This window comes from Pelecanus crispus, chromosome 7 (assembly GCF_030463565.1).
Source record: "Pelecanus crispus isolate bPelCri1 chromosome 7, bPelCri1.pri, whole genome shotgun sequence".
NCBI classification, from domain to species: Eukaryota; Metazoa; Chordata; class Aves; order Pelecaniformes; family Pelecanidae; genus Pelecanus; species Pelecanus crispus.
Genome location: NC_134649.1, coordinates 21,651,605 through 21,665,979, shown reverse-complemented (window position 1 = coordinate 21,665,979; position 14,375 = coordinate 21,651,605). Strand labels below are relative to the sequence as shown.

At 35.1% G+C, this 14,375-nt stretch overlaps 1 protein-coding gene across 1 annotated transcript in view; it reads left to right on the top strand.

The window, feature by feature from the left end:
* SCAPER (S-phase cyclin A associated protein in the ER) overlaps positions 1 to 14,375 on the top strand; it is a 174,268-nt gene that overhangs the window by 68,023 nt on the left and 91,870 nt on the right. Inside the window, exon 21 of the mRNA XM_075713679.1 lies at positions 10,081 to 10,217. Within this exon, the coding sequence (XP_075569794.1) occupies positions 10,081 to 10,217 (137 nt within the window). The remainder of the gene's footprint in view (positions 1 to 10,080; positions 10,218 to 14,375) is intronic.

Below are 14,375 nucleotides of genomic sequence, written 5' to 3'. Positions count from 1 at the left end.
TTAATGAACCTTTGTTTGCGTATGTGAAAAATAGGCTTTTTTTTTAATCAGGGAAGAAAACTGACTCTATTATCATGATATAAATGAAACGCAGAACTTCTTAGAGGTATATTTAGATCAAATGAAAATACAGTCCTGTGATGGAGCAAAGAGATTGTTGTCTGAAGATTGACAGCATTAAAATGTGAGGATTTATAGAAGGGCATGGTTGGTTGAGCCCACCCACATTCCTTTAAAAAAAAAAAAAAAAAAACCAACCCAAACAAACCAACAAAAACCCACCAAAAACACCCAGATAGTCAGCGACTAAAGCTTACTCTGTGGGTTGTCAAGTTGGCTGGGGTTGCAGTGCAAGCCTTTTCTGGCATAGGTCTGTGTAGATTGCAGGGGGGTCTGATTTACAATGTGCGTAACTGTGCTGGCAAGCTCCCCTGGTACAGACACTGTTACACGGGCAGGATTACGCTTTTGCCAGAATGTGGTGAGAGACTGCCTGAGAAAGCGGAGTTGTGCTCGTGCAAGTTCTGTTCCAGCCATGTAAAGTTTATAGCTAGTGCAACGCACACGCAAGGTTTGTTGTTCATACGAGTTTGAATTTCTAAAAGCCTTTCAGGGGCAAGCGGTTGTTTTTCTTTAAGAAATCGAGCTGTTTGCTCAAAGTTGTGTGCTGCTTCCATTATTTCTTACAGAGGAAATTACTGAAGGAAGGAGATGTGGGAATGTTTTCATGCCTGACCTTTACTCTTTTTCTTCTGTATTTATAAGGAGCGTTCTTGTCTAGAGACATGGTGATGCCTGGACTTTGCTGACTTTTTTTTTAATTCACTGTGTTTTCATTAAAATTAAATGATATATAACTATTGTTTCATTGCTTCAGCCTTAGCAGTATTGTGAAAAATGCTTTTTGTTTTCTCTTCTGAATCAGAGTGTTTTCAAGTTATTCTATTTAAATGAAGAATAGTATCCTATGAACTCTTTTAGTAACCTATCTAAAATATATGATTAAGCGAAATGGAAAATAATAACACTAAAGATGAACAGGTTTTTTAATTTCATTCAGTAGAGGAGCTTGAGGTATTTATACCTGTGGGTATGTGGTCCTTTAAAAATTGTTATTCAAGATTAATAGTTCTCTTTTTTTTTTCTTCTTGAACATTCATGTGTACGTTACATGTCTACTTGTGTTGCCAAGTGTGTTTTTAGCCATCTTTATTCTGCATTTCACTCTTAAGTAGTGAAAGACCTTAGCATTCAGTTTCAAGCTCTTGTGTTTGATTATTCAAGGCTCTGGACTAAGGCTTTCATGTGAGTCTGATTTTTTTCAACTATGAACTCTGTGTGCCTAATGTTTGCAGCCTTGGTCTTATTCTGGTGTATATTTGCACTCCAGTCTCTTTTGAACATTTGAACATCAGTTATGACCATTACAGTACAAGGATATGAGCTTGACTCAGCTGTGGTGGTATATAAAACTTAAGTGATTTCTGGGTAATATAGTGTTCATACAGTTTGGTCATATGTTGAACAATATTCCTTTTTCTTTTATCCACAGAGTTACAGAATATAGACTTCATTGTAAATTCATTTTTTTTCTCTTGGCATCTGATTATAGTTTTCCAACAGTAGCCCATTTTTCTTCTCTGTTGCTCAGTGGAAGCAATCTGTAAATCACCTACAAACAGAAACTCCCCATCCTAATAAAACCTCAGGTTCTGGCTGAGTTTGGTTTACTCAATTCCCGCCGACCCCTGCCCCAAGGAAGGGACGATTTTTTTGAAGAGAGGTTGTGTGTTGCTAGAGGAATGGAATCAGGCCAAGCATCTGTGGTCCATTTTTGTTTATGGATGTTTCATATCTGTTGGATACCTGTGGTCCTTTCAGCACAGGAACTGTGGCCTTGTAATTCTGCTGTGAATACAGTTGTCCTAGAAGAAGCTGTCATGAAAACGATCATGTAATTATAAAGTTTAATCCATGATGCAGTTTGCAGAAGGTCTCTCTGTCCTCTATGCATCAATTCTAGTTTTTTGTATTTTGCCCAGCAATAGCTTCTTACCTTTAATATCTTATAAAGTGTTGTTTTTCTTGGCAAAAATGTACGTGATTAATTGTTTATTGGCTGTGTCTTCAATTGTGATAGACTGTTGCCAACAGCTGCACCCTTCCTCCTTTTGGCTTGGATATCTTGAATATTCACATCCAGTAAGAAAAACTACTGCTGGCAGGGCCAACTGCACTCTCATTTCCCCCTTTCTCTTGCTTGCCCTTGCAGCCAGATGATAATGTCAGTGCCTTCCAGCTTTCTTCCCTAATCTTCAGTGTGATGCTTTCCATGTCCAGTATGCAGAATTCTCATTCTCGTGGGAGAAAGAGCTTTACTTTGTCTTCTGTTCCCACATTTTGGAGTGACAAGTGGGAAAGGGAATGATATTAAAAATCCCAAGAAATATCTGAACCTACTATTCAGAATATTATTTGCTATTTATCTTAGTGGCAGGCTGTCGTATCATTGAATTTATGGACAAGCAAGGTGACTATAAGTGCAGTGGGTATTAGCAGTAAAAATAGTATTTAGTTTGGACATTCTAAAAAGCAGTATTAGTCCCTCATTTAAAAAAATTAAATTCAGGAAGTGAAGGAAAAACTACTTTCACAATGCAAGGTCAAGTCTTCAGTTTTGAATGAATAAAGAAGTTTGTTAATGCTCTACACTCATCTTCTAAAGTACATTCTAGCACAGAAATGTGAATAATTAAAATCTTGATTTTCAGAAAATAATATTTCAATATCCATTACTTTATTTTTATAAACTGTTTCTTCACATATGAAGCACTTACAATAACTGTTGTTAATGGTAACAGGTAAATACCTTCCTTGTTTTGAATCTTCTCCATATTTTGGAGTGGATCATCACTTGTGGTATTATAACAGTATTTGATCACAAACGTTTGATCTCTTTATGATTAAGCATTAATGACCATTTGTGTTTCGAGCTGTTATTGGTTATAATGTTGAAAATTGAATTTGCATTTGATATAACTCATAGTCTGCTTCAGCATCTGTTTTCCATATTAAATAGTGTCCTAGGGTATGAGGAAAAAAAATAAAATACTGAGGAGTTTTGTTGAAACATGTAATAAAATAATGAACAAATATTCCTGTGGTAACATGATTTAGAATGGAACCTTAAAAACCTCTTCAAAATTTGGCAAATACATCCCTTAAGTGATTATATACAAGCAAGAAACCATTATTCCTGACATTGGTAATAAATATCGAAAACATTTTTTAATTATTTTCTGCAGTTACAGGATATTGTTTATTTTGAAATAGGTAAAGATGTTAATCCAGAAGATATATGCAGGCTTCAGAATAGTTACCTATTGATTTGCTAGAATATATTCCTTATGTACCTTACGTTTATACAAAATACTCAGTTTGATGTTAGTTTTTTTTATTAAAATGGTAAATGAATGACAGCAATTATTATTTGATATAAGCTACTACAAGTATTCCTTTATAATCTTCCTCATGTTTATTATTTTAATACTGATACAAGAGGACAAGTAAAAACAAGTGTTTGGAAGTTCTGAAGATCAAATTTAGAGAAATAGCCAGAGTCAGATTTTTTTTCAAGTTGCCTTGGTCTGCAGAATTTGGTTAGAAAACTTGTAAGAACGCCTTTTCTTTCCAAACTTGGGGATTCAAGGTTGGAAAGAATACAAAAATAATAAGAATAACCAGTCTTGCGGTATTCTGGCACTTCTGCTTCAGTTCTGGCCAGAATCCAGAAATACAGGAGGGAATGAAAATGAAAAATAATAGAGAAAAAAAACCCCTATGAACTTTTCAAAGTCCAAGAAGGTCATTTAGGCTCGTTTTTTTGGGTGAAAGTCCAATAGCCGGAAGGGTTTTCCACTCATATGAATTGGTTAGTTTATACATAATGGAAACATAGCTAATTAAGCACTGTCTCACACTGTGTATAAAATGGACTATACATTGGAGAGGTCAGGCCTTTACACGCCTTTTTGCTAGACAGTAGGATTCCACTCCAGTGCTGCTTTGTGGCAGCACAGGACTCTCCAGAGCTTACAGAAAGGAGCAGAAAATACTTGATGTAGTAGGTGATGATCCTGGCCACTCCTGCCAGTGCCTGACTGGCTTCAGACCGGAGGATTTTCAGAGCCTTCCTTCCCTGGCTGTTACTGCTACGTGTTGGGAGGAATACTGTGCTTCGTGAGAGCCAGCAAGGAGCAACGTGCACACAAGAGAACAGAGGATCTTAAGTTATGACTGCCCTACAGCAACAAATGCCAGGCTGTGATTTTCTTCTCAGCTTGAGCAAATACAGATGCTTTACTGCAATATTGTCCTACCTATGCAATCTTGCCCCAGGCAGAATTCATAAAAAGGTAACACGTACTTAAAAAGAAAGGGAAATAAGTGTTTGTGTTACACGCACTCCTAATTTTAGAACGAGGAAATTTTGCTAGGAAGAATTCTGTTTGGCACACTTTACATCACAATTTAGTAACATTACTATAAATATTTGCCGAGTAGTGAAATGAATAGTAGCTTATATGTAATACAGAGAGCCAAAAGTGTCATAGTCAAAGAGATTGCGTAGGAAAATAATTTTGCAGTTGTGTTCTAGTTTGATAAATACTTATGTATCCAGCATTTCATCTGTCAAGATCTGATACAAGGATCTTGTTGCGGTAATCAGGACATTAAATAGGGAGAGCTAGACAAGAGTATTGGTCTTGTGAATGGGTATTGTATGAAGAGGGTGTCAATTAGGAAATCTATTCTCCAGCTGTTTTATTATATATAGATTACTGAGGTTCAGAATTGAGTTTATGGTATGGTTTTCTTTATCCAAACTGAAGTGGACCATACTCAACTGTATAACATTTTAGCATTTTGTAGTATTTGCTATGCTTTTCATGGCAAAATTTTGGAATTGTGTTTGTCCTGGAGTCTGAAAAATTTACTTTATTTCTGAGAATATTGATAGTAATGCTGTAATCCTTGTAATATAAACATGTCATATAAGAAAAAGGGGTGTAATTCAGTGTATAGAGAAAAACTTGGTTATAAGAGGTGCTTAATCAACTAAAATGATCAACTTCAAGATATGAAATAAATGGGGTAGTTTTTCTGTTTCAGGCAGTTTAATGGTACTAGGCAATAACCAGCAAGAATGTGACTTCATGGGCTACCTTATTAGTTTTAGCTATAATGGTTTTGGAAACTCGGATTTCTCATGTAGTAGTTTGTAGATAAGGCCTATCTGTTGCATTTGGAAAGCTTCAGGATTCTCAGTGACTAAAAGTCAGAACAGTTGAGGATAGAGGGAGAAGAGAGGAAAAACAAAGACTTTTTTGCGAATAATCGAATTTCTATCTTGTCTGCTTTGTTGTAGCTGCAGTTTTACGTATGCATTTAAACATCAGTTTGTATCACCTTGCTTGTAAATGAATTACTGAAACATATAGGAAATATATTTCAGTTGTTCTAAAAATGTCTTCAGTGTTATGTAAAAATTATTAGAGATATGTATTGATTTTTAAAGATCTCAGATGACAAGATGTGTCCATACAGAATGCCATTAAATACCAAATTGTATATATTTACCAGGTTACTTTTATGTTTCATAAGCTTTTTCAGCGAGAGAGTCTGCCTCTGAGAAACAGGTACAGTATACCTTGTGATTGCTTAAAAACAACCTTTAATTTTGGTGAATGCATGTAAAGAACACTGGAGAGAAATAGCAGGAGCATTTTTACTCTAATGTATCACTGAGCCATTGCCATCTGAGAATATACAGAGGAATATGTACAGATGATCATGAAGAAATATATCAGCATTCAGTTCTTATTTCCATATTTTGCAGCTGTACATCACAGTAGTACAGGCTAACAGCTCTTTGTGGCACAGATTCTGCCATCTTCATGAAAGCTGATACCTTATTTTGCAACATACTTGATCTCAGGTGTGCAACTTAAAGGATGAGTTATCAAGTATGAAAAATGATGGCAGAAATCTGATATTTAACAACCATCACAGCTGGTGCTATCTTAATCCTGAGACAGAAAGTATTGTGTTAGTAATTTTCCTGGTTTTGTCCTATGTGAGTCTTTGTCATACATAAGTCTTTAAAACAAAGCTTTTAAGAAATTGCGCGGGTAAAATTGAGATTGTTAGCATAGAAACTGAAATGACAATGAATATTTTTGGTAGGTGTGAATACAGATCTTAATAACAGAAGCTTTCATTAGAAAAGAGCCTTTACTTTCTAATGCTTTGCATTTATAATGGCCTAAAGTATCTAAAGATCTGATGGTTTACTAATACCTGAGGTTTGGGGGTGATTATCAGTCAGAATGTGCTCAACATAGCACAGAATCAGGCCAGTAATGCCCCTTCCCATTGTCATAAAAACAAACCCCAGAGTGCCTCTATGGAGAGGGTAAATTAGTTGTAATAATTCTTACTGCATTTAGCATTTACTTACATAAAAATAATTTTAAAAAAAGTAAAAGGCTTTCAGGAAGACTTGAATAGATTACCCAGTTATTTTACATGACCTTTATTAGAAATTAAAAAACCTGAAATTCAATAATTTTGTTATTGCTTAAATAAAAGCATTCAGAAGATGAAACAAATCTACTTTTTAAACAGTGCACTGGCTTTGCTCACTTACATACACTTAGAGCAATTACTTTTTTGGTATGTTAACCTGTCCAACCAATGGTTGTGCAAGTAAAATTAATCATTACTTTAATTATTTAAAGGATTGGACATACTGTGCTTCAATGTGACTCAGTGGATTTAAAAACCTTTATTTTTTTCAGATAACTAGTAGGAGCTTAATGAAACATGGGAATAAATATTTTTACACTGCTCTGAAGCATAATATAGCAGCAGCTATCTTCAGATGTCAGTTGTCATCCAATACCAAGCTATTAGTTATACTTGTTTCACACCTGAATGGTGTAGATTTGCCTACTGTGATAATCCTACCCTTTGATCTGTACCTTCAAAAAGTGACTGTTTTTGTGACACAAGGTATTATTATTCTAGTCTGACTTTAATGAGTTGTATGTATGAAGTCTGATATTAATCCAAACTGCCACACATGAAAGCTGAGAACTCTGAGAAACATACGTTCACGAAGGTGCTTGAGTTCATGTGAACAGAACGGTTTGTAACCATCCTGTGTGCTATTGACAGCAAAACCCCTTTTGGCCCTCACAGGCTGGTAAATGAATGTGCTTGTTGAACCCTGTAGTTCTCTTCGAGTCATCTGCTAAGCCACAGATAAGACTAGGAGGAAGAGATGAGCGTCCGCTAAGGGGATACAATGCTTTGTCTCACTCACTTCTGCTTAGCGAAAGTCTGATACCGTGTTTGCAGTTGCCATCGTGCGGCAGGAGGACAGCACCTGGATGGAGATGTTCGGCCCCTTTTATAAGCTGGTGTCCATTTCAAAGCACAGTGTTAACTTCATGTTGCTCTGCTGTGACTTTGAAGGATATAGGAAATAGTTTGAAGATGTGATGGAACAAAAAACGAGTTTCAGTGTTGAATAAAGATGTACAGCTATAGTAATAGTCCTTGTTAGTTTTGTGTAAGTGCCTCATCTCACTCATAAGACGTCAGGTAAACTAACGGTAAATTGTAATGCTAAGGTGTACTAGGTCAGTTTGGAAAGCAGGGATGTACATATCAAATTCCCACGGAAATAATTCAGGGGTTTTTTTTGTTTGTTTGTTTGCTTTCATAACCAGCACGGGGATGGCTACTACTGTGCTACTACAGATTGGTTAAGAACTAACTCATCAAAAACTGGGTATTTTGCTAGCCTTTTACTACTGAATCATGCTCAAAAGGGACAGGCTTTTGAGATACCTTAAGAAAGCTTTCCTTTAAGCACTTCTTGCTAAAATTAAATGGATAATATTAAAGGGTGGGGCGGGGGGGAATGCTCACAGAAGCTGTTAGAATTAGTTACATATGGATATAGCGATATCCATGGTTTGAACAACTTGGACGATACATTGGGGGAAGAAATGTTCAGGTGTACTGGTAGTTATACAGAGTAGGTGGGGTAGGCAAGCTGAAGTCAGCATTTGCTTAGATTATTATGCTTGATTTCTAATGTCTAATATTAACTCGGCATTCATTTTGCATTCGTATGACTTAAGATAGAAATTTCATTTACTATTTTGACCAAATATATATTGCTAGGTTATATCATGCTGCAGTGCTTACAAAAACTAAACGGTCTTTTTCCAGGAAATTTCACAGAGATTTATTTTGTTTTCAACGGGCATAGTATTTTCCTGAATCAAGTGAAAGAAACTATAGGTTGTTTCTGGAAAATATTGTCTATAAGTTTTTTTAACACTTCACCATTTACTTTGAATTTGAATGATACTTATTAAAAAGGAAGGAATAACCACATCTGATTGCTGCACTAATCATTTTCAAGGATAAATTATCCTGATAAGCAGTGGTGACCTATACTTCATAATGTGTTCGGTATTCTATAAGAAAAGCAATCTAAAATAAGTCTCAGTATATTAAAAATGTGGTAAATACATTCTAATAACTGGTGTTGAACTAGTTGTATATTGTTACTTGTAAAAATAAACCTGATACGTTTGGCTTTTGTAGCCCAGTAGTACAAGCAGCCACAGTGCATTATGGAGATACAGTGTTCACTTGTTGCAAATGAGGTATTTGTACGAGAGATTTCAATAGTGTGAATGTGTCTGTGAGCCTTTTATTGTCATAGAAGGACGTTGCAATATAATGCAGAACATCAGGTTACACATATTTTTCAATCAAACTAGACTGAGGACATCATAGTGGTTTAAGTGTGTCACTTAAAATTGCATTGATTACATTTGTGTAAGACAAAGGATCTGAAGTACATTGATAGTTCAGAAGAGGTTAAATTCAGTAATGCACATCTAAATTGGAAAGTAGGTTTAGAAGAGCACTCAAGAGTAGAAATCCTTCTTGGTCATTGATATCTAACTTGCTGCATAGAGTACTTTGAATAAATTTGTAATTTGAGAGAACTGAGAAAAATAAGGTAGTCAGCAGTTTAGCAGCTGTGGGGTTTTGCGGGGTTTGGTTGGTTGTGAGTTTTGGGGTTTTTTTGGGTTTTGTTTGAATGTGTAGTTTCTGGAGTCCGCTGGTCATTGGAATAGTTACAAGCACCTACATATCAATTCATGGATAGCATAGGTCAATCAAAATTGAGAACAGCTTTAGGGGAATAGTTCTCTTGGTTATTCATCTCTAAATTATAAATATTTATTTTAAATGTAGACCTTGAACTGCATTGGGGTAATCTGTACTTTCACTGAAAGTACCTCTGAGGAAACAGGAAATGTTTTGTAACTTTTTAAAAAAAATTTAGAAACAAAGCATTTATTTAAAATCACATAGTGTAATCACATTCATTTTTCTTGCATGCCATTATGTCAAAACTCTACCATTGAAGCATATCTTCTGTGGGCAATTGAGATTTTACCCATATTTTACTTAAATGCAAATTTGTTAATTTGAAAGGAAAAATAATATTCCCATCAATAAATGGTAACATTGTAAGCAGTAAATAGTTTCGATGTATTTTAACAAAAGTTAAGACAAGTTTAGATTTTCATTAAGAGTTAAAATCATAAACCAGAATTAGTTCATTTAATATAATGAGTTATGTTAGTAGGGCAGGGTGTTGGTTTCATGTAGCTGTAAAAGGCAGCTTGGGGAAGAGAGAGGATGTCAGCTTGGAGTTCACACCTGTTTAGGTAACAGTTTCTTGAAAATGAGGGACAATATTTATTCTCCTTCTCTCAATAATTATTCTCCCTTTTCTCTTTGTAGTACCTGTGATATATTCTCTCCAGTATGAAATAATCTTGCTTCCAAAATTTATTTTAAATTTTTTATTCAGTTTCTTAACCTTTTGTTAAATATTTACCGCTGCTGCTTTCTGGGAAGATAATCTATAATCTCTGTCATGTACTGTAAGATTAAATATTATTTCAATATTTTCTGCAGGAGCACCTGTCATTAAAAAAGTACATTGTGGATATTGTGATTGAGAGTTGTGTTCCTGTGGAACCATTAAAAGATGGAGAGGAAAAACAAAAAACTAAAAAGAAAGCCAAAAAGCTAAAGGCACGGATGAACTCCAGGTAGTACAAACTTTTTAACGTTTTTTCTTTAAGTTTTGTTCTAAACTTTACCTTTTGTCCTTTCGTATGAGTGTAGTGGAAGGCTGAAAAAAAATTAAAATTATTTGCTTTGGGAGTGTCTTGAAAATAACACTGATGAGCCTAATTTATGGCCACTTTCTCTGATTGAGAAAGAAAACTGAGTATCGATCTGGAGCCCTTGGTTTCACCTGTTAAGAGCTTTTCTCATAATTGGATGCCAGTGCCCTGCCAAAACTGTAGCCTCTTCTAGCATACAATAGCATGTTTAAATTTGTGTAAACCATGCCTATTTTTCTTTCTAGCTATTGATTTTTAAATGAAGTATCAAAGAAAATCAATAGTAATCAACAAATAGAAGTCAGCCTGCTGTAGTGTCAAATCCCATGACTAAATTTAATCATTTTTTGTTGCCTGTCACAACAAAAAGAAAGTTAAAAATATCTTGAAATGGAAAGTGAGTTGTCAGACCTGCAATTTGTTATTAGTCTAAAAAGTGACATCTGCAAATCAATATGATATGCAGGACATCATTATATCATGAACTGGCAGTGTCAGTCTTTATAGCTGAATAGTCCCCAGCTGAGGTTAATACGTAACTGAATATTATAACATACTTTTGCATTTATCTCTAAAAATACTTCTCAGAAGGTAAGAATCATTGTTACATATTTTCTCTGCCTTGTTTTTAAGCAAGAAGGGTTACAGATAAGAGAAAAACACCTGAATGGATTTTTAGAGCTACAGTAAAAATGAGATGTTTTATTAACTCATAGTACTGCTAATAATGGCACATTAGTCTTCAAAAACAGAATACTTTTACAATGTATTAGTGTTTCAGATTGTTTTCCTCTTCGGATGAGCAAATCCACTATCTGAATACCATGTTAGAAGACACTGTTGAAACTGTATAACATATTGTTCCAGGTTTTTCATTGCTCAAGATGCACAGTTATTCATATTACCTGTTGATTTAACAGTTATTTGGTCCAATTTTAATTCTTTCTCAAGAGCTGCTTCTGTTGAATTTAGTCAAAGATTTGTCAGACCTAGGAAGACAAGTTCAAATAGTAATTTATTATTGGCACTGATAGTTGAAAAACTTTTTCAGAACATTTTTTAATTCCTCTGTGTCAGACTGCCGGGTGAGTCAGCATATTCATCATCAAAAATTATAATTAAAACAGTAATAAAGGGGCATCATTTTACGAAGGTGATACACTATTGAAAAATACAGTGAAAGTTTCAAATCTAAGAGGAGTTATATTGGCGAGACATGAAATTCATGTTCATTAAGATTGTTTTTAGTTTTAAAGGGTGACTAAACTTTTCAATGGGATGACTGTCCTTGAAGATTACTGAGAGTTAAATTGAAGATTTCGCCATGAGTTTTCTTATGTTAATGTAAAAGACTTACTAATAAAAATATCCAGTAGCAATATGAAGGTTGTTCCATGGAATTTCAAACAAAAAATTGATTGGGGGGGGAGGGGGGAAATCCATTTGGGAAATTAATTGTAGCTATGCAAATCTTGCCAGTCTTCTACAGTTACTATAATTGACACTTGAGTAATAGTAATAGGCATAGTAATGACAAATACTGCCTGGGTGTTCCTGCATGTAAGCTTATGACTGGTGAGGTAGGGAGATTTTCCATGTTTGGAAGATGAGAGAGGATTATCTTAAGTTATGTGGCTAAAGCAATTAAAGCAATAACCTCAGAATTACAATATGAAATACTAAATTAAATAATTCAGGTGATGTCTACTATGTTTCTGCCCAACAGTCTGGACAGTACTACCAACAGATGACTGGGACTTTACAGCTCAAAATCAACTCAAAACTTAGGTGGAATATGTAGTTAAAGTACTTATTTTATTGAGGATGCTTTGAAAGTGAAGAGCATTTGATGTCGATAATTCACATAGTTTCACAGGTGTTAGCAGATCATCTAGAAACCATTCTTTACACAGTTTTAGTACATATTTGCAACTATTCCTTTTCTGTTGAAAAAGAAATAGTTATAACAAACTCCCTTATAGCTTAAGACTGGAAATTACACATTCATTGCAGTTTCTAGGAAGCTGTGATATTTTAAACTTAAAAAAGGTAACTGCATTCAAATAGGTTCCTGTTGCTCTCCTGAGTTTCTAGATCTTAAATCACTATTACAATATCAAACCAATGAGGGGCAAAGGTGAATGAGGGGACAAATTGTGATCAATGGGTTATTAGATATGTTGAGAAATTTTGTTAGTCTTATTAATTATATTTATGACCCTAAGCCATTAAACTGGTGTTACAGTAACAACTGATAGATAGCTAAGTGAATTATCTCAGGTTAACATGTATGAGCTGCTGTCAGAAGAATACTTTGGTACCTGCATGGCAGAAGAAGGCTTGATGAAAGCTAACCTCAAGCAGTAGAGGTGTTGTTACCAGCTAGGAAGTATATACAGTTGACATATGCTTTGCAGTGGATTTAAAGCCCTCTAGTCATGTTCATTTAGTAACAGATATTTTAGGTGATTATTCATGTTTGACTGACTTGTCTGTACAAAACTCAAAGCTGAAATGTGTTGTTTCTGGCTAAGAGGCAGGAAAGAAGGCAAAAGGTTAATAAAGGAATCTCGCCTTCATGTTTAATATTGAATTCAGTTGTGATTAATAGCTTTATTAATGATCCACAAATCAGAGCTAGCAATAATGTAACAATATTTGCATGTAGCATAAATTGTATAGGTTAAGCAAGCTGAGGGAAAATTTGAGTAGCTTTGGAAAACTTGATCCACTTGGGTGAATAGAAGATACAAAGAAACATTTAATATATGTATCTGAGAGAAGTAATAGGAATTAAATCTTTACTAAATCATTTTTTTCACAGTGCAGCAATGAAACATGTTTCCCATTGTAAGCCATTGTCAAAATCTTAGGTTTGAAAAAAACAATTGGACATTGCAAAGGTGGCAAGAATGTCAACTGACCTTGAAAATTAATGGGAAATGCTGTTTTTATGGGTGAAAGGTGCCCTGGGATGGATTTCCCCTCCCCCTTCTGTCCTGAGGGGTTTTTGGCACTTTCCTCTGTTATGGGTGCTCTTGGTAGAGACAAGCAGCTCACATACCTAATCACAGATTTAGTGCAGCATGCCAGTTAAGTTTCCTTCAGGTGAGTGTACAGGGGTTCTTTTGAAGAATTTTCCAAGCAATGAGTGAGGTTGTCCCTTGTTCATCTGAGAACACAGTCTCAAGAGGCTTGAACAGCAGATCTCCCTGAAGTCCCTAGAGATCCATGTTGCATCTGTGGTCTTCATTTCAGAATAAAAATCAAAAGAGCAATTTTAATGGATCAAATGTTTTGAACAGCTAAATGCTTTTACTGCCTGCTGGATGTTTCTTCATCACAGGGCCCTGTCTCTGAGAATTGCATTTTTCTGCATCACTGTAGTGTCTGGATTATTTTTACTTTGTGTGTGTATGTTGTTATAAAAGGTTACAGGGTTACCGCTCTGCATCCTGTTTTGGCTGATGAGCTGGTGATGATTTTCACCTGTTGGCACAGGCTGGCTGGAGTCAAAACAAGCAGTGGGGATAAAAAGTCTTGTCTCCCTCTTCCTACTTTTTGGCATATGGCCAGCGTAAATAATACTTTTAAGGGACTAAAGAGGTTTGTGTTTCTATTTCCAGCACTAAAACAGTCATGTTTGGAGGTATTTACTTCCATGCTGTGTGCCTAACAAGGTTCATTATATTACAGTACAGTCATTAGCTACATAAAAAATACTGCTGAACCTGTAAATATAACACATTATTTGTATGTTAATTATAATCTCTGCAATGTAGTGATTTTCTGCACTATGTGTCTAAATGACTAATATTTTCATCAGTTGAATGAGATAATTTTATAACAAGCAACAGGTTACTGCAGTTGTATATATCAGTTGTACCATTTTCTACCATTTAGAAAGGCAACTTCAATACACCATGTGTCTACTGATGTTAGTCTAAAGTAATAATATTAATTGTAAATTGTTAATGGCCAATAGTTAAGCATCAGTGTGGATTATGACAGGGCAGAATTGACAGAAATACCATGTGTTACTATGAAATGGAAGAAACCCAAAGGTTAGAATTGTCTTGC